The sequence below is a fragment of the Pelodiscus sinensis genome, chromosome 29 (assembly GCF_052426305.1).
Source record: "Pelodiscus sinensis isolate ZL-2025 chromosome 29, ASM5242630v1, whole genome shotgun sequence".
Lineage (NCBI taxonomy): Eukaryota > Metazoa > Chordata > Testudines > Trionychidae > Pelodiscus > Pelodiscus sinensis.
In genome coordinates this window covers 9,449,341-9,468,771 of record NC_143080.1, presented here as the reverse complement: position 1 = coordinate 9,468,771, position 19,431 = coordinate 9,449,341, and the positions used below count along the sequence as shown (strand labels likewise).

The 19,431-nt window shown below is 42.3% G+C and overlaps 1 protein-coding gene across 3 annotated transcripts in view; it reads left to right on the top strand.

Moving 5' to 3' along the window:
* The window catches only part of MAP3K3 (mitogen-activated protein kinase kinase kinase 3), a 61,884-nt gene that overhangs the window by 10,952 nt on the left and 31,501 nt on the right, over positions 1–19,431 (top strand). Inside the window, exons 2-6 of one of the 3 annotated variants that reach the window (XM_089774059.1) lie at positions 2,609–2,730; positions 3,948–4,037; positions 11,705–11,761; positions 12,230–12,270; positions 18,654–18,753. In XM_089774059.1, the coding sequence (XP_089630185.1) occupies positions 2,609–2,730; positions 3,948–4,037; positions 11,705–11,761; positions 12,230–12,270; positions 18,654–18,753 (410 nt within the window). Of the gene's footprint in view, positions 1–2,608; positions 2,731–3,947; positions 4,038–11,704; positions 11,762–12,226; positions 12,271–18,653; positions 18,754–19,431 lie in introns of all 3 variants that reach the window. The other 2 variants (XM_089774061.1, XM_089774060.1) reach the window with 2 other exon arrangements.

Genomic DNA, 19,431 nt, shown 5'->3' with positions numbered 1-19,431 from the left:
TTGAAATGTGGTGCCCAGAACTGAACACAGTACTCCAATTGAAGCCTAACCAGCGCAGATTAGAGCGGAAGAATGGCTTCTCATGTCTTGCTCACAACACACCTGTTAATGCATCCCAGAATCATGTTTGCTTTCTTTGCAACAGCATCACACTGCTGACTCATATTCAATTTGTGGTCCACTATAACCCCTAGATCCCTTTCTGCCATACTCCTTCCCAGACAGTCGCTTCCCATTCTGTATGTATGAAACTGATTGTGCCTTCCTAAGTGGAGCACTTTGCATTTGTCTTTATTAAACTTCATCCTATTTACCTCAGACCATTTCTCCAATTTGTCCAGGTCATTTAGAATTATGACCCTATCCTCCAGATTAGTCACAACCCCTCCCAGCTTGGTATCATCTGCAAACTTAATAAGCTTTCTATACCAATATCTAAATCGTTGATGAAGATATTGAAGAGAACTGGTCCCAAAACAGACCCCTGCGAAACCCCCTTTGTTATGCCTTTCCAGCAGGATTGTGAACCATTAATAACTACTCTCTTAGTGTGGTTATCCAGCCAGTTATGCACCCACCTTATAGTAGCCCCATCTAAGTTGTATTTACCTAGTTTATTGATAAGAATACTAACGCCTTACTAAAGTCTAGGTATACCACATCCACCACTTCTCCCTTATCCACAAGACTCGTTATCCTATTAAAGAAAGCTATCAGATTGGTTTGACATGATTTGTTCTTTACAAATCCATGCTGGCTGTTCCCTATCACCTTGCCACTTTCCAAGTGTTTATCTACTGGATCCCCGTTGTCCGCATGTTTGTTTACCCCTTCAGAGAACTCTAATAGATTAGTAAGACATGATTTCCCTTTACAGAAACCGTGTTGACTTTTGTCCGACAAATTATGTTCCTCTATCCAAGCACCAGCTCCTGCCTGCTGCGTGCGCCCCCTCTTCCCTCTTCCCCCCCCCCGCTCCCTCTGATAGAGGAAGTAAAGGGGTTGGTGTGTAACTGTTAGGATGAACTGATGAGTCCAGGCTTATCAGTTAGCATTTACCCATTTACATGATTAACATCCCTTGTGTACACCCTAAATTTAAACCAAGTTGTAACTAGGATAAGGACATCCATGACCTTGATTCAGAGGCTGGGACTTGCATTAATCAACACTTTTCACTGTTGTAGCAAAGCATGAGGTCACTTGACTTGACTACTGTCCTGTAGTTAACAGAAACAAAAAACAGGACACTGTAGCACTTTAAAGACTAACAAGATGGTTTATTAGGTGATGAGCTTTCGTGGGCCAGAAGTGGGTCTGGCCCATGAAAGCTCATCACCTAATAAACCATCTTGTTAGTCTTTAAAGTGCTACAGTGTCCTGTTTTTTGTTTCCGCTACACCAGACTAACACGGCTACATTTCTGTAGTTAGCAGGCAGCATGGATGATGAAAAATTTGCTGATGTGAGAACTGAGACTGAAGTTAGCAGGTAGAGCCAATGTATTCTTTTGTTAATGAGGAAAGGCAGTACAAGTCATCTCTGTTCCACTTGAAAGTTGAGCTCCTTGTAGTTGTGACAGGCAACATTGCGGAGCCCAGTTTATTCATAATGCTGGTCTCATAGTGTCTAATACAATACCAGAGTTCTTAATACTGTTGCTCTACCTGCTCAGCTTTGGAAATAAATGCTGCTGGTTTCTCATGGTTAACTCTCCAGGGCAGAGACCACATCGGGGCACTCTGTGTGGTACCTATCCCAATTAGAGCCTCCGGGTACAAATCTAGTATAAATGACATAATGAGTTGCTAGCATCCCAATCATGGTCTTCTCACTAATGCCCTGTTCTGACTTCTGTCCTGAAGATGTTTTAGCTTCCTTAGGAAACTTTGTTCTGTAAACCCGTGTTGGGGCACTTCTTTCCATATCCCCAAAATAATCACATAAGTTTGAGACACAGTAATAATACAGAATAATTGATTGGTGGGTTTCTTTCTTGCTGTTATGCAGGGCTATCTCTGTCATCAAGAAGTAAAAGTTCTCTGGAGTAGTAGAATGTAAGGTTGGGCAGGACAGATGCTTTCCTGTTACAGCAAAATTCCTCCTACCAGCCCTTCTGAGTGACTTGATTCACCCACTAGCAAATTTTGCTAGGTAGAATGAACATGGTCGTGGGAGCTAGGAACTACTATTTTCTAACTCTGGCTCTGACCTCATTAGTTTTGTGACATTGGACAATTTTACCCTTCCATTTACCTACCTCTGAAATGGGGCTTATATGTCATACAGGTGTCATAGAGATTTGTGGTTGTGGATGAAGATGAGGATGTATTTGATGCTCTTAAAGATTTCTTAACATAAAAAATGACTATACTGGGTCAGACCAAAGGTCCATCTAGCCCAATATCCTGTCTTCCAAAAGTGGCCGATGCCATGCTTCCCGAACAAAACAGGAAATCAGCATGTGATCCATCTCTAGTCACCCATTCCCATACAGGGACACCATTCCTGCTCATCCTGGCTAATCCTGAGTTAGAACAAAACTATAGTTTTGAATTCCTGACAGTTCCCTGATACTCACTGAAAACTTGCATTTTGTCAATTGTAGATGAGCAGGAGGCATTGAACTCCATCATGAAGGACTTGGTTGCACTTCAAATGGGCCGACGTCATAGAATGCCTGGCTTTGATACCATGAAAAGTAAAGATACTGCTCACTCTAACAAACAGGTAAAGGATCATTTAATGGAGATTGAAAATTATGCCCTGATGTAAGGATAGGGACATAATTCAAAATGACCTTAGCAAGTTAGAGAAATGGTCAGAGGTAAACAGGATGAGGTTTAATAAAGAGAAATGCAAAGTGCTCCACTAGGAAGGAACAATCAGTTCCATACATACAAGATGGGAAGCGACTGTCTAGGAAGGAGCATGGCAGAAAGGGATCTAGGGGTCATAGTGGACCACAAGTTGATATGAGTCAACAGTGTGATGCTGTTGCCAAAAAAGCAAATATGATTCTAGGTTGTATCAACAGGTAAGCAAAACTCGTGAAGTCATTCTGCCGCTCTACTCTGCACTAGTTAGGCCTCAGCTGGAGTACTGTGTCCAGTTCTGGGCGCCACATTTCAAGAAAGATGTGGAGAAATTGGAAAGGGTACAGAGAAGAGCGACAAGAATGATTAAAGGTCTAGAGAACATGACCTATGAAGCCAGGCTTCATGAACTGGGCTTGTTTAGTTTGGAAAAAAGAAGATTAAGGGGGGACATGATAGCGGTTTTCAAATATCTAAAAGGGTGTCACAAGGAGGAAGGAGAAAATTTGTTCCTCTTGGTTTCTGAGGACAGGACAAGGAGTAATGGGCTTAAAGTGCAGCAAGGGAGGTTTAGATTGGACATTAGGAAAAAAATTCCTAACTGTCAGGGTGGTCAAATATTGGAATAAATTGCCAAGGGAGGTGGTGGAATCTCCCTCTCTGGAGATATTTAAGAACAGGTTAGATAGACATCTGTCAGGGATGGTGTAGGTGGAGCTTGGTCCTGCCTTGAGGGCGGGGGGCTGGACTCGATGACCTCTTGAGGTCCCTTCCAGTCCTATTATTCTATGATTCTATGATGTATTTGCTTCAACTGCAATAGAGCACCAGTATTGATGCAAGTCCTAGTATTGCAGAGGTATGTGCCCACTTCATTGGCTTTATTCTCCCCTAATTTGAATTTAGTCATTATTTTAACTTCACTTTGGGGTTATTTATTCCTTCTTTTGGACTAAAGAAAGTTTTGTGACCTGTTTAGAGCCACTCCATGATCTGTCTTCCTGGTATATCTAGAAAGACATCTGAGTAGATTGGCTGAAAATGCTACCAAGTGTTTTTTTTTCTTTTAGCGTACACAGTCCAGCTTTCGTTATTTTTATGACCTAACATTTTAATAATGTTTCTTTTAAGAAAAGGCAGAATGCCAGCAGTCCGGCCCTCCTGAGCAACCCTACAATAACAAACCAGTGTGCCTGTGCAGTAGAGGAAAAAAAAATTCCGGTAAGAAAACTGGTTTCCGTTTCAGAATTATAAATTAAGAGAATGTTCATCGTCCGTGACGTTTACAGAGCTCATTTAAGCAGATGTGGGAGATCGAGAAAGGTGTGGCATTTTTTTCTATTGCCTTTATCTTGTTGCAGGAGAATGTACCTTCCCCAGGAGAGCATTGGAGGCTCCATTACTTGAATAATTTAAATAATCTAGACAAAGTTCGGGGGATTGTTTTTGTAGGGATGAATCCTGCACTGACTTCTTAGCAGGAGAGAACAGGATAACAAATAGGTCTTATCTGGCTAAGACTAGTGAATTCAGAAAGACCACATTAACTTAGGAAGACCACCGTGTGTCATTTAGGTGAATCCCAGTTCAATCCAAACTCAATGTAACCCAGAGGCGCTGGGACCATTGAGAGGAAGGGTGAAGTCTTCTGTACATCTGTAGCTAAGAGCCAAGTGACTTTTAGCTCATGCAGTAGAGACTCATGGCTTTAGTCCCTAAGGTCCCAGGTTCAATCCCACCTGCCAATGGACCTGAGTTGTGGCCACTACATCATTTAAAAGCCAGTTGACTCTTAGCTAAGAATATAGGGCAAACATCACTCTCCCTCTCAGTGGTCTCATTGCTTATAGGTTACATCAGCAATACCCCCTAAAGCTTTTAATTTGCAAATATTTGTCCAGTACTTTCAAAGAATTCAAGTCACCTGGGCTTAAAGACAGGATGTCAGATGGCTTTAGAGGACTGGACCCAGTTTAAACTTTGAGACTGTTGTGTATATCTAGTTAAGTTCCTTCCTGCCCCCTGATCTCTGTCCGTATTGGATGTATTGCCTCACTACTGACCCAGGGTCAACAGAGGACAACCTCCATTGTAGCAAAGTGTGGCTGGCTGACTGAATGTGTAATAAGCCACATTTTACTACAATCAGAGATGAGCAGCACTCCTAAATCTCCCTGATCAGCTTTGAACTTTGATGTCCTACTGGTGTGGGATCAGAGTTCAACACCTATTATTTCTTAGGTGGACACAGTCAGACTGCCTGTCATATTTGGTCTCTGATACATGGTAAATTCACTGGTCTATTTTTCATGGAATTGTATTGCCCAAGCAAGGGGTGCTCAGTGGGGTAAGAGTTAGTTCACTCTTATTTCAGCTAGACACCAAGGATCAAATCTTGGCTTATTCAGCAAGTGGGAATGAACCTGGTTTCCTGATCTACACCTGATTTGTCCATCATGCGGAATCTTCACCTCCATTGAGCACAATTAGCACGTTGTTCAGAAGAGGATTAGGACTAGGGGTGTGAGTGTCAGACTGTTTGTGCAGTGAATTAATGATCTGTGCCCCTCTCAAGCTAGTGCTTAGTCCAGTGGTGTTCAACAGATTGAGTGCCCATTCCAGGAACTGCTTATGCTTTTCCATATCATAGTGGCCATGTCTTTCTTTTCCTTTTTCCATTCCTTTGTCTCCTCTCTGTCTCCCTGAGCATATATTATCCTATTTTTGTTTTCTTTTAGTTTTTTCCCCCTCTCTGTTCCCTCGCTCATTAGAAAGCTACATGCACCATAGAGTTGGGGAGTCTTTAGGAAGCTCTTTGGAGCCAAGCTGTTTGTTGTGAGATCATAGATGGTTTGAGCCAGAGAGTTGCTTCCAGAGTCCGTAGCCCAGTAGTGGGCAACCTGCAGCCCAAGGACCTCATGTGGCACGTTGAGGTTTTATGTGTAGCCCATGTGACATTTACTGTTGCCCATGTGCACAGTTGCCAGATTCTGCTGATTTTTGTCCACATAGCTTTTTTTCCCCTGTACTTTTGTACAGTATTACAAAAGTGACATGCACTTAAAGCAAAGACCCGTGAAGTGACGTGCATGCTGATTGTACATAGCATTGTGAGAGCTATGTGCTCCCTCTGCATCCAGTTGGCACACTCCACAAATTCTAGGTACTCAAGCACAATTAGCAAAGCTACTGTATATCAGGAGACTGTCTTGGTTATGACAGTCTTGAGGCCCACTAAGATGGAGGGCCACTCATGCAACCCACTCACTAGCCTAGATTACCTCTCACTGCTGTAGTCCTGTGTGCAGGAGCTACCCCTATGGATTACTCATTAGAACAGGGAGGATGGATTTCAAGAAACTACCAAGTGCTGCACCCGTAGCAGCATGTTTTTGCAGAGCATCAGACTAGATCTGCTTTCATAACCTACTGTCCAAGCTGTGTGTATTTCAGGGTGAATGTGGTCTGTAGGAATGAATCTGTTGGTTTTTGCCTTTTGTCTGGATACCCTAACTTTACCTGAGTATCCAGAAATCAACTGTTCTTGTGGTCACATTGACAAGAATAGCAGGTAATTGTCAGGAATCCAGCTCTCTTTTCCAGTATTTCTCATATTGTACCTGAGTGTCTATGGATCTGTAGTTCCCAAGTTTAGCTTTTCAGCTCCATATAGTTCTACTGAAACAGATAAATTCTGAGATGTTCATCCTAACCTTAATGAGAAGTCAAGTGTCAGGAGAAGCTCTTAAGTCATCCACAGTGCTTAGGAAGGCATTGAAGGAATGATCCAGAATAAGGATGTTAAGAATCAGGTAACTGACTAATCGTGTAGTCAGTACAATTTGTATTGACATGATTAATAGATAAGGGGAGGTGCTCTGTTTCTGCTCGGTCCAGGAGCTACCCCCACTGAGATTCTGCAGTTTAAATGAGTAGGATCCAGGCACACAGGCAGTCCAGCTTTTACTACATTTAAACTGCAGAGCCATAGCAAGGGTAGGTCCGGGACCTGACATGAGCTGGGACAGAGCAGTCCTGACTTGTGCCGGGTCCTGCACCTCTCCACCTTAAATGTAGTAAGAGCCACCCTGCTCTTGCTACATTTAAAATGTAGAGCCTAAGTGGGGTGAGGTCCAGGAAAGGTTGACGTTGAACTAGGTGGGCCATGGGCCAAAAAGTTTGAGAACCACCAATCTAGATGTTTGAAAATGGATTTCTTAATTATTTGTTCCGTTATCTTATCTGGTACAGAAGTTAATTTCATCTGTAATTCCCTAGATTACTCTTATTTCCCTTTTTATAGATGGGCACTATATTTCCTGCACTCCTGTGCAGCTTTATTGTGGAGTGTCTTGACAGCTACCACCTTTCACCCCAGAAAGTTTTTTGCCAGTTGCTGAAATGTAGCCTATCCCCATCCTGGTGTTATTAGTTGAGATAAAATTCTAGGATCTTTGGCTCTCATATGAGTCTGTCCTTTAATGCTATAGGAACAACTTAATGAATGGAGAGCAATAGTAGGTTATCTTGTGTGCACCAGCCTAACTGGAGGTCGGAGGGTGTCTAGTGTCCACTCAATGAATATATTGTGGAGGTACTGTCCTCACAAACTCATGTGTGCCTGGTAGGGCAAAGGTGAGAGCGGGATCCCAAGGAGCCCAGGATTGGGCTGGGAAACAGGACCCAGAGGAGCACACAAGTGTTCTTACGTGCTCTTAGGTGTCTAACTCTCCTTTCCAGCTCTCAGCTGGCTGCCTTACACCCCTCAAAATATTATTTAACACACGTGTTGTCTTTACATCTATTAAAACATTCCTTTCTTTGGTGGAGGTCTTAACATCCTTTATTCTTTTGCTCATTACATTGTATCTGTTCTTCAAGCTTATTATGGGGATATACACTTGAATTTTTTTCTTGTTTCCCACAGCTAGTGCTCATTTTCTCTTGTGTGGTTTTTTTTTGTGGGGGGAGGGGGTTGCCTGTTTCTCAGCATGTATCGGAGATTGAGAGTTAGATCCCTCTGTCTACAGAGCAGTTGAAGTTTTGCTACACCGATTAGCCCAGCTGCTGCTGCTTCTATGGAGAAAATAATTTTCAGCTACAACACAAGTTCTTATTTTTAAAAATTGGACTTAGATTTCTAAATTAATTGCTTTAAAGTTTTTTTGCGAATGAGTGACATTTTCAAAAGTTCTTTTCATATGCAAATGAATACATTTTCTATTGGAGTCCTCAGAATCCTACGGTCTGTTGAAATTGACTTCAAGTCAAGTGATGGTATGTGAGGCAAGTCTTTGAAATTAACATAAATAATGCAGCTGTGAAGAGAAATAAGCATTTTTGAAAAATGCTCTTAGCTTGCTTAATGCAACCTCAGACTGTGCTGTGGGAAGGTGCAAATCTCTTGCCTGCTCCTTTCCCTGAACTCTGTCTGCCTATCATCTGCTCTGGCAGGATTTCTTTGAATTCTTTAGCCAATCCACAGATGAAATTCTGTGAAGTTCTTATTGATTCAGTCTCAGGCATAGATGTTTTAGACTCAGAAATGTTGTGAATTTTTATAGTACTGATCACCGTGCTATCCAAGTGTAGAATCAAAACACCAAAGCCCAGAATTAAAGGTTTTTTTCACGAGCCATGAGGCAGAGGAAGGGAATTTTGAATAAAAGGTGGGTTTTTTTTTTAAAGACTTCAACTCTGAAGGAAGGCAGAAGGCATTCAATGCACCAATGCTGAGATTTTCAGAGGAAACTAAGGCTGTTAGATGCTGAACCCCTTTAGGCTTTTGAAAATCTCTAGTCATTTTCATGTCTCACAGGGGCTTAACTCGAAATAAGCTACACAAATTGAGCTACATCAATTGCGTAGCTTATTTCAAAATAGCTTATTTTGAAATTGGGAGTGTCTGTGCAGCACTTATTTCAAAATAGAGTACTCTTCCTCTGACTTCCCTTACTCCTCATGCAATGAGGAGGATTACAGGAGTCAGAGTAAGAAGTCCTCCAGCTTGACAGTATTTCGACATTATTTCGAAATAACTGCCTGCTGTGTAGATGCGGACTAAGTTAGTTTGAAATAATGCTAGTTATTTTGAAATAATGTTGCTGTGTAAATGCACCCAAAGATGTAAAGAGAAACTTTTGAAAGCAAAAATGAAAGGTAAATGTTTGATTGCCTTTTGACCCTTGAAAAACCTTCCCCTTATTTACAGATTTAAAAGAGATTTTTATTTTTCTATAGTGCATAGACCTATAGAGACAGGACCTTCTCTAGTGCTTCATGAAAAAGGCACATCTAGACTGGGTTTTTTGGCGAAAAAACCTCTTCCGCAAAGAGGGTCAGAAGAGGATATGTAAATGAAGCGCAAAAATATGTTGATCAGTGCTTCATTTGCATTTCCCCTTTCAGAAGAGGAAAGCAGTATAGATGTGCCCTCTGGCAATCACTGTATCACAGTACCACTCCTGCAGTAGTTTGCAGGTAAACCTGGGCCCACTTTCCACCCCCAGGTTCCAGCTCAGGGATCTTCTATACAGCAGCCAAGGTCTATTCCCTGCAATGTGCTGCCTTTCCCCAAGATACCCCTTTACCACCTATAGCCAATCTCTTTACTCCCTTCTTCCAGCGTAACTGTAGACAACTCATTTTTGCAACTCCTCCCCTTCCTCAGCCCACCATGCCCTTCTGCTTTCAGTTTCCTGTCTCTTGTAAAAGCCCCCTCTCTCCCAGGTGAACTTCTCTCTAATTAGTTTTCTCCAGCATAAAGCTCTCCTATTTCCAACCTAATTAGCTGATTGGGCCTGGGCCTTGGCCTGAGCCAGTGTGGGGAGCACGCCTCTCGTACTTCCCCCATACCTGAGCAAACTTTAGGAAAATCATATGTAAATTACTTTGGCTGCAGATCATTGTTCTTCTGGTCAGGAAGTCCATTTGTCATGATCAGTTATGTACCTACAGGACTTTTGTGGGAATACTGTGTACTGACTGTGAATGCATGGGTCTCTTTGAACTGCATTCTTGACCACTGGGTCTGCCAGATATTTCCTCTACCTTAAAGAGCATTTCCTGGCTTCTTTTTTTTTTTTTTTTTTAAAGTTCCTAGATGTATGATTGCCTATTGTCTTTATGGCTTTCACAGCTGGCTTCATCCACTCTAATCACTTAGGGTTGCACAGCAGAAATTATAATAACTTATCAGAGCAGATTTTTTCCTTTTTAGTTTTTAATCTTTGTGATCTAAATTGGGATTTGAACTTCAGTCTCTAGTGGTTAAATGTGCTGTACTTTCACTCCCTGTGCTATCTAGCATCCTCTCCGTTTACACTTTAGTTCACAGGTACCACATTGGTGGGTACGTTAATAAACCCTAGATAACGTGGATTGCAGACCTACATTTTAAATAATGACATTACAAATTCCTTGTATTATGAAAGTATTGGTTGTGACTTCATCATAGAGGCTGTATATATCTTAAAGCGGGGATTTAATGTCTTTTTATAAATAAAATGGCAAATCCTCCCTCATTTTTATAGTAGGAATATTAATTTTAGATTAATTGGCTAATCGAATAGTCGATAAGGGTGCACCTGGTTTTTAAAGTGTAGGAGCAGCCCCAGAGTTGTTGCTACACTTCAAAGGCGAAAGCTCTGTGGGAAGCACGGGGCCAGCGGAGGACTCAAGCAGTCCCCCCTGGCCCTGTGCTCCTGTGATGTTTCAGAGCAGCAGCACTGCATGGAGCTCAGGGTCTGGCTCCAGGCTCCATGCAGTACTGATGCTTTGAAGCACCCCCTTTTTTCTCTCTCTCCCCTGCTTGCTTCCTCTTTCTGATAGAGGCAGCCAGGGGTGCAGGAGCAACTAATATGACAACTATCCGATAAGCATTTATTATAGCTACATTGCAAAAGAAATAACCTATGGCAGTGAGTCTCAAAGCTTCAGTCAGCTGATTTGGGCTTGTGCTATAGCAGTGGTCCCCAACCTTTTGGGGCTGCCAGAGGGTGGGGCCGCGCACATGCCGGGTGCCCCCAGGGGTGGGGCCGCTCATGCGCTGCACATTCGGGGGCGGGGCCACCTGTGTGCCTGGGACCAGCACTGCCCATGCGCCCGGGCTAGGTGCCACCCATGCATGATCACTCGGTGAGCATGATCCCTTGGCTGGGGCCATGGCACCCGCGGGCACCACATTGGGGACCACTGTGCTATAGGATTAAAAATAGCAGTGTAGATGTTCCCTCTCATGATCTAATTATAACTGTAGATTCCTAGAAAGGGACCAATTTAATAGCACCCATCTCTCTAAGTACTTGAGAAGTAATTCTACCAGTCATGATCACTTCTTCCCAGCTAATTTGCATGCTGCAGTCATTTGAAACGGAGATGTCAGGAAAGCAATGCTTTACTTAGTAAGGAGTTCTTGTGGTTTGTTTACTTGCCTCATATCTGTTGCTGCTCTTTAAAAGTTCCAAGGCCACAACCTAGTTCCCAGGACCATCAGTGAGTAAAAGAACAAAATCAACACATGCACTTGCTCAGTCTTCCCTTCTGGTGCATGAGGGAATGAATCGCCCCTCTCTCTCTTCCTTCACTCCCCACAATCCTCCCCTTTCATATCTTTTGTCACCACCTCATGCTCTCCCCATATATGGGTGCTTCCTCACCCTTCTCTTAGCTCCTCATGGTGCCCAGTGTTCCTGTTGGTGCTGGTAGAAGAGGAGAATATGGTTATAACTATGCCAGACACATCACAGTTGTGTCCTAGGCAAATTTACCAAGTAAACTTCTATGATTTAAAAAAAATTACCTTTTGTCCCAGATAACCAAGCTAATATGTCAATTTCAAACTAAGAATTAGATATGTTCCTTACTCTTTTGTGTTGCTTTGTTGTCAGATCCTTCTACCTGGCTTGTGTGCTCCAGATACACATCTCATTGACATAAACCAGATAGTAAGTTTGAGATGTTACAAAATTAATGCTGCTTTATAAATTTGTAGTCTGCAGGTGGTTATACTGGGAGAGAGACACTAGTTGAGCAATGGTTCTGCTTGGGTGCAATCATTTGAGAGAAAGGAGCAACAAAGAATGATGCTTCAGTGAGCATACTTATTGCAAGGCAGAATAGACTGACCATCTGTTGATTTCTGATGGATGCTACCAGAAACCAGGCTTTATTATTTGTCATCAGATAGGTGAGAACTTACTATATAAGAAACAACCTGATTATTGGAAAAATAAGGCTTTTTCTGGGATTAAAGAGGGAAGAGGGTTGAAAACTACAATGTATTGAACGAGAACAGAGAACAAAAAAATCATATTTTGTCACACAGGTCCTCATTATATGCATTGTTATAACTTATGAAATATGCCAAAGAGTTGGATGATGAACTAATCTTCTGTTTCATCTCTCTTGAGCAGAGTGACGTAAGGATAAAGTTTGAACATAATGGGGAAAGACGGTAAGTTTTGGCCTTCAATGTTTTCATATACAGTATTTCTGTTAAAGTATGCTAGTCAGGCTACATGGATGTGGACTTCAAAGGAGTTTCACATAGTGCATGACATTATGACTTTGAGCTTAATTGGGTTTCTGTTTGAAATGGCTGACTGACTAAAGAGAGTTCTTTAACCAGGGTGGGGTAAAGGGTATCTCCTGTTTGGATTCTTGAGTTCTCCCTTAGTGCTCCCCCCAAACTCCTGTTTTTCACTTTCACTTCCTTGAGGTCCTTTTTTAAAAATCCTATTTGAAGTTTTGTGGTTCTGTCTGTAGTGTTTATTGTGGTCAGAGGGGCTCCTTTGGAAGAAGGCAGGGATTTTCTCTCTTCCCCCTCAACACATGCTTTTGTAGCTTAGGGAAAGAGGGAGAAGGAATCTTAAATTGAAAATCACTGGATTGGTTGATTGCCTTTGCAAACCAGAGTCAGGATAACCTGTTGGAAGTGACCTGTGTTTTGGAAGAGCAGCTGTAATATTCCTTCAGTGCCTCTGTGTTGGCATCATTGACTGGGAGAAGGGACCCATGAATGCACAGTTTTGGCAAATCCTACCAGAAGATGACATGGGTGAAAATAGAGTGCCAGTAGCTGTAGTGGAACTTATCTATGTATATTCTACCTAGAGTTACCCTCTCCTTCTTTGTTTTGGTCATAATTGAATTAACCTCTAAATATGCTTTCCAATCTGTGAACCTTACCTAAAATCTGAAGGTTAATGCCTCACTGATGTACTGCTGGGCAAACATGTACTGAGACAGATAAGCTGGTTTGACTAGTGTGGGAGCTTTAACTCCTCCTCTTCTAGGCTCTGATTCAGTACATGCGTAGTCTCACTCAAGCCAATAGGATTACTTATGACCTAAGCAGGGATGTAAAAAGGGTTAAAAGTACTAACCATGTAATTGATTACAATTTAATCAATTTCACCAGGCCTGGGCAAAATACGGCCTGTGGGCTGGATTCAGCTCACCAAGCCACTGGATCCAGCCCACAGAAGCAGCAGGGAGCCCCAGGCAGACTCCTCTGCAGTCCCACATCGCCACTTAGAAAAGTCACTGTAGGGCCATGTCTCTTCAAAAACTGTGAGCTTGGAGGGGAGAGCAGGAAAGACTTCAGTTGTAACTCCTGTACCCTGCACCCCCCCCCCACTCCCTATTGGCTGGCTTCTGGCCAGAAACTGGCCTGTGGGAGCTGCCTGTTTGAACAGGCAGCACACAAAGCACCATGCCCCCCTTTCCTCGGTCTCAGTTATTCACACAAGCACATGGCCAGTTGCAGGTGTAGGGCAAGCAGGCAGGCTGGCTGGCTAAAACTTTTTAAGCTCTGCAAGCATTTAGCTCGGCAGGTAAGCAGGCTGCTGGCTGGTAAGTCTCCTAGCCAGAGCCTGCCTCTGACATCTCAACCCTCTCCTCCACCCCCCTCCCCCACTCTGTATACCCAAACCCTCTGTCCCCCTCCTGCACTCATACTTCCTCCCAGATCTGGCACCCCAGTGCCCTGCTCCAGATCAGTCCCCTTCTGCCTAGGTTACAACCAAAACCCCTGCACTCCAGTCTCCTGCCCTAAGTCACAACCCCTTCCTGCCCTAGGCCACACTCCAAAACTCTACCTTTGTCCCCTGCCCTAGGTCACAACTACTGCCTTCACCCAAACTACCTTCCTTACCCCAACCAAGCTCCTTTCTGCACCCATCCTTCATCCTGGTCCCTGCACGTCCTCCAGCAATATCATGGAAGAGTGCGGCCCTCAGCTACTTTCCAAAATCTTGGAGTGTCCCACTGTCTCAAATTATTGCCCATTCCTGAGTTACACAGTTAAACACTGGTAATTTTCTACCGGCTTGGTAGCTTCACAGAGTTTAACCGATTACACTTGCAACTCTAGGCCTATGTTACACATGTTTCGAAGTACCTAATTGAATTTAGGGATGTAATCGAGTAGTTGACTATCCGATAAGCAAAAGCTTATCGGATAGTCGACACGCTAATCGACTAGTTGCTTCCCCTCCCTTGCTGCCTCTATCAGAAAGAGGCAGTGTGGGGGGGAAGAGGAGAGGGTACTGGGGGGAGCCAGCTTAAAAACTGGTTTCCTCCAGCTCCATGGGAGGGAGCAGGGGTGCAATGGCTATGTTCCACATTTGAAACCCCCGCTGGGGGTCTTGTACATTTCCGAGATTGAAATGCTGCTGTGTGGCACCCGGGGCCAGCAGGGAGTCTCCCACTGACCCTGGGCTCCATGTGGGTGCTTCTCCTTTGAAATGCACAAGAGCCCTTCAAAGGCAGAGAACGCCATGCTAGTCCTTATCGACTAATCAAATAGTCGATGGAAATCCCATTGACTATTAAATTGGTTAATTAATTTAAATTTAACATCCCTAATTGAGTAGGGGCCCTATGCTGTGCTATGGATATATAATCACTGTTAGTGGAAAGTGGAGATTACATACATCACCCCTTTTTGTAACCCTCAATGTACTTATTTAGCTAACATGGCTTGCCTTTGGAAATAATCAAAAAGCAAAGGAATTCCACCATAAGTGGCTTTCCTCAGTCACGATCCTGCATCTTGTTGTCATGTAAATAGGTTGGTCTCATCAACTTCAGTGGGACCTTTGAGTCATTAAGGATGACTTAACTTGTTTTTTAAAATTGACTATTTAGAGTAGATTCAGGTTTCATACCTGTCCTGAGTTTCACTGCTGAATTTTATGGTTGTGCAGTAATTTTTCTATTTTTAAAACTTTCTCTCTTCCTTGTTGCTGCATGAAAGACTTTCACAAAAAGAAACTCTTCAAGGCAGGCAGTGAAATTGGCTGTACACAAAGTGCTGTACATTGTGCAAAAGAAACTTAAAATAGAGATTTTTTTTTCTTTATTCTTTTAGCTCTGGTCAATTTATATGTTTTATAGCAATAAGAAAAAAAGTCATTCTAGCCTGAAGTGACTTCCAGTTGGCAGTGTCTTTGTTTGTGTTAGTACTTATTTTACTTAGCTCAGGATAGTGAAACTGGCTTGGTCAACTTCATTTTTCCAGTGCTTTACTTTCTGATGTCTTTGCATTATCCCTGCACAGCAGTTTGTGAGTTGTAGTCACTGCAGGAAAAGATTTACAAAACCCCAAAATTAACACTGTAAGGCATTCCCATATGTACCATTTAACTTCCAGCAGTTAAAATGTATTAAAGTCCTGCTGTTCCCACTCTGGGGGCACAATTTATAGATATAGATATAGAGGAGGAGGGGGGAGGGTTCTTGCAGTTTAAGAACATTGTTCTCATGTTCTTAAGAGGTGGATGAATCTTGAAATTATTTCAGTTTTGTCGTAGGATTACAGGAGAAGAGAGTACTGTAGCTCCCTTTTAATCCAAGTGGCTAGTCAAAGTTCAGGTCCCTAGGAATGTTCCTGTTGGAAGTAAAAAATGATAGTGTAGTATTTTCTTTGGCACAATCTTGTTTATTTACAAGAAATGTACAAAGTCCTGTGTCTCTGAACATAGGAGGAATCAAATAGTAAAAAGTTTATTTTGTTCACAGCACCAAGAGCTCTCTTTTTTTTTAGCCTGCACCCATGACCCAAAAACCTCTTCTCAGGTTTCATCCCTGGTCAACCGCCATGCACTTTCCAGCTATCTGTTCGTGTCAGACTTCAGTGTGGGAGGGATACAAAACACTGCCAAAACCATACACAGCCAAAAGCCCCTGGATGTGTTTCTACACACCTTTTTTTATCTTATATGTGGCTTATGCTTACAGTTATGTTAATTCAGGAGTGAATTAAATTTACCAATCTCAAGGGGGTTTCTTGCAACCCATAACAAGATTTCACCCAATTCCGTGATACTACAGACAGTAGAGAGAAGGCAGGGAAGAGTCAACAATTGCATAACCCCTTTTTAAAGCCATTGGATCATACCACTCACAAAAGTCACTGTAGGAATTCAGGCATACAACACACTAATTTTTTTGATACACAAAGAGAAAATCCAAAAAGTAGCCATAGTCGTTCCTAATAGAGCGCTGACGCAATTTGGCTTTGAATGGCACACAAGAATGCTGTTGGATACAGCAGAGCCACTTTGCAACATGCTACAATATTTTGTGATACACAGTGTTGTCACAAGGTAACTTTGGAAGTGAAACCTCATAATCAGTGCTATTGTCTTTCATATCTCCTTCCTAAGTGCTTATATTTAAGGTGAGACAGAGCTCAGGGGAGCAGAAAGTTGGGTTTTTTAAGTAACATTGAAATGAAAAGCTTGATTGTATGTTAGTCTAATTATGCAGTTATGCTTGTCCCAATTCCCCATTCCCAAAGTGGTATGCAGTTACAGACAGTAAGCTTGCACTGAGAATGTAAGTGTGTGTGTTTCATTTCAGAAAAGCTGCCAGATAAAACCACAAATATTTAAGGTGGTTAGGCAGGAATGGACTCCTTAAACCCTAAACTCCATGATTTTGTGTTAGTTTAAAAACTGTGCACTCCTCTAATAGAGCTGTTTCGGGTGCCACAAATCTTGTGTGTTTTTCCGTGCAGTGTGTGTAGAATAGAAGTCTTTATAAGGGGCTTCACTGCAGCTGAGAGCCAAGTTACATTTGCCCAGTGCCAAAGTACTATAATTTCATGGATTGGTTTCTTGGTAATATGCAGAAAATGTTATTGTGGGCTGCCTTTTTTAACAGGGGCTATTTCTACATAGCTAAATGTTGTAGGTCTAGTAGTAAGGGGCTGAGGAAGCAGACTGAAGTTAGGAATTATTAAAATAAAACCACTATACAGTATACTTAAAGGATATCTAGTGGTAGTGAAATTTGCTAGAATATCACTGCTGGAGTCCAATTTCACAGGGCGGGCAAGCACAAGCAGTACAATTTGGAGCTTTCCAAGCAACAGTGTCTCTATTCTGATCTGAAGGAATTGCCTCCAGTTAGAACAGGAGTTGAGGGGCCTACCAGGATTACCAATTAGTGTTAAAGTTGTGGCTTTTGTGATGTGGACTTCCGTCCACCAGGCGTCTCATGGGGTAGCCATGTTAGTCTGTAACTTTAAAAATGAGTAGTCCTGTGGCACCTTAGAGATTAACAATATGTATAGTATCGTAAGCTTTGGTAGGGGAAAAAACCCACTTCTGTAGTTGAGCTTGAGACCACTAGGAGCTCATTTGAAATGCTTATTTGTATTGGCTCTTTCAGGACTTGAGGGTGAGTCTCATATCTTTTACAATATTTTATTTGAAACATAGGAATACGAGACTTCCCATGCCAGTTCAGAGGTAACCAAACAAAATCCCACCACCTGGCCAGTTGTGAAATATTTGACACAGTGAAGTGAGGGGTGTCCTTCCTGTCCAGTGTGGTGGCCACCTTTTAAGCTTTGAAGTGTCTGCTTTGTTTAGCACAAAGTGCAAACATTTTGTTCTTTCTGTACAGCTTCTAGCACTTTCTGTTCCATGATGAGGGCTTCTAGGCATGACAATAATGCAAATAATAAATAATAATGGTGAGCATTGTCCAGCATCAGTTAAATTCAGCTATATTCGTTGACAAAAAAAATTGAGTATTGCAAGTGTTTGCATAACCGCAACAAAGACTGTACAGTCCTGGCTAGTGCTGCAGTTCAAGATCTTGAGGGTTGGATGGCAGGGCGAACACTGCAAAGCAGTTTTTGTGAATCTGGGATTTTCACTTGAGTCAACTGTGCTTGTCCCCGTCTCTGCTAGAGGAAAGAAAACACTTCCAGGGAACAAGTTTACTTGTGGGAATGTTCATGGAAACAGCTAAATTTAAGCAAATGTTGGAAAATATCAGGAAGTAGCTCTTAAATTCATAAACTTGAGTATTTGCACCAGAAACTTTTATTCTAAAAGTGAAATGACCCTATATTGGCCTTCAGCAGGACATGAACTTGTGACCTTTAGAATGAAATGTGAGTCTCTACCTCTTGAGCTAAGGAAATAACTCACTTATCTGGCAGCTATAGTAGTAGACTTATCATCTTATGTGGAACCAGCCTGTAGAGGGAGATACTCTACCAGTATAATTTACATATTTATCTAATCAAGGAACAGAAACATACTGTGATGTCTGTGTCCTGTCAGACAGCTCTAACTTGTCATATGTACTCTGAATGAACTGCTTGCAAGGAAGCTATGAGCCAAGAATCCCTTGCAAAAACAAATGATTGAGAAAATCGCTCACTGTTAAAAAATAATTTGACAGAAAAGGGCAACATTTGAATGAATGAACGAACAGATTCATGTGTTAGAATTATTTACCCAGTTCTAACCACATCATTGAGCCAGTGCATCCTTTTAGTTTGGACAATCAGTGACTCTCTCTTTCGCTCTCCAGAATTATTCCCTTTGTACGACCTGTGCGATATGAAGATGTACAGCAGAAAGTGAAAACAGCCTTTGGCCAACCACTGGATCTCCATTATATGAACAATGAGGTACAGACACTTGCCAGGCAGTGAACACTGGCTACTCCAGAGACTGAATTTGAATTTAATTTCAGATAGAATCTGGAAAGCTGTTACTGTTAGCTCTGGGGAGGAAACAGCACTGCTAGCAAAAATCACCTGTCTTCTAATTGTTTGCTTTGGGAACATTGACATCTTACTTTCTCTTGTACGTGTTTTTTGGAGGGGATGGAGGGTTTCAGGGGAAACTGAAGAAATTTGGAGTAATTTCCCATTGTGTTATCCATTCCAAATGCTGGTTCTGTTGAAATTCCCTTTTGTCTCCCCTTCCCCCCACTCCAGGAACATAGAATCATAGAATCCTAGGGCTGGAAGAGACCTCAGGAGGTCATTGGGTCCAGCCCCCTTGCCCAAAGCAGGACCAATCCTAACATGCTACTGGCCTTCCTCTTTTTCCTTATCCATACTGTATCCTAAAGGATGGATTAAAAAAAAATCTGTTCCTTACCAGTAATGGTGCCATAAAAAACTAAGAGAATAAGTGGATCTTCAGTGCTGGAATATGATTTGACGTTCTTTAAGACAAATTGTTCTCCAGAACTTTCCTTGGGGCAAAGATCCTGTGTCTGATAAACATGAAAGTGCAACGTTCTGTAAACATTCAGAGGACGGTGATTGCTTTTTAGCACCAGTGTGCTAGGTGCTGCA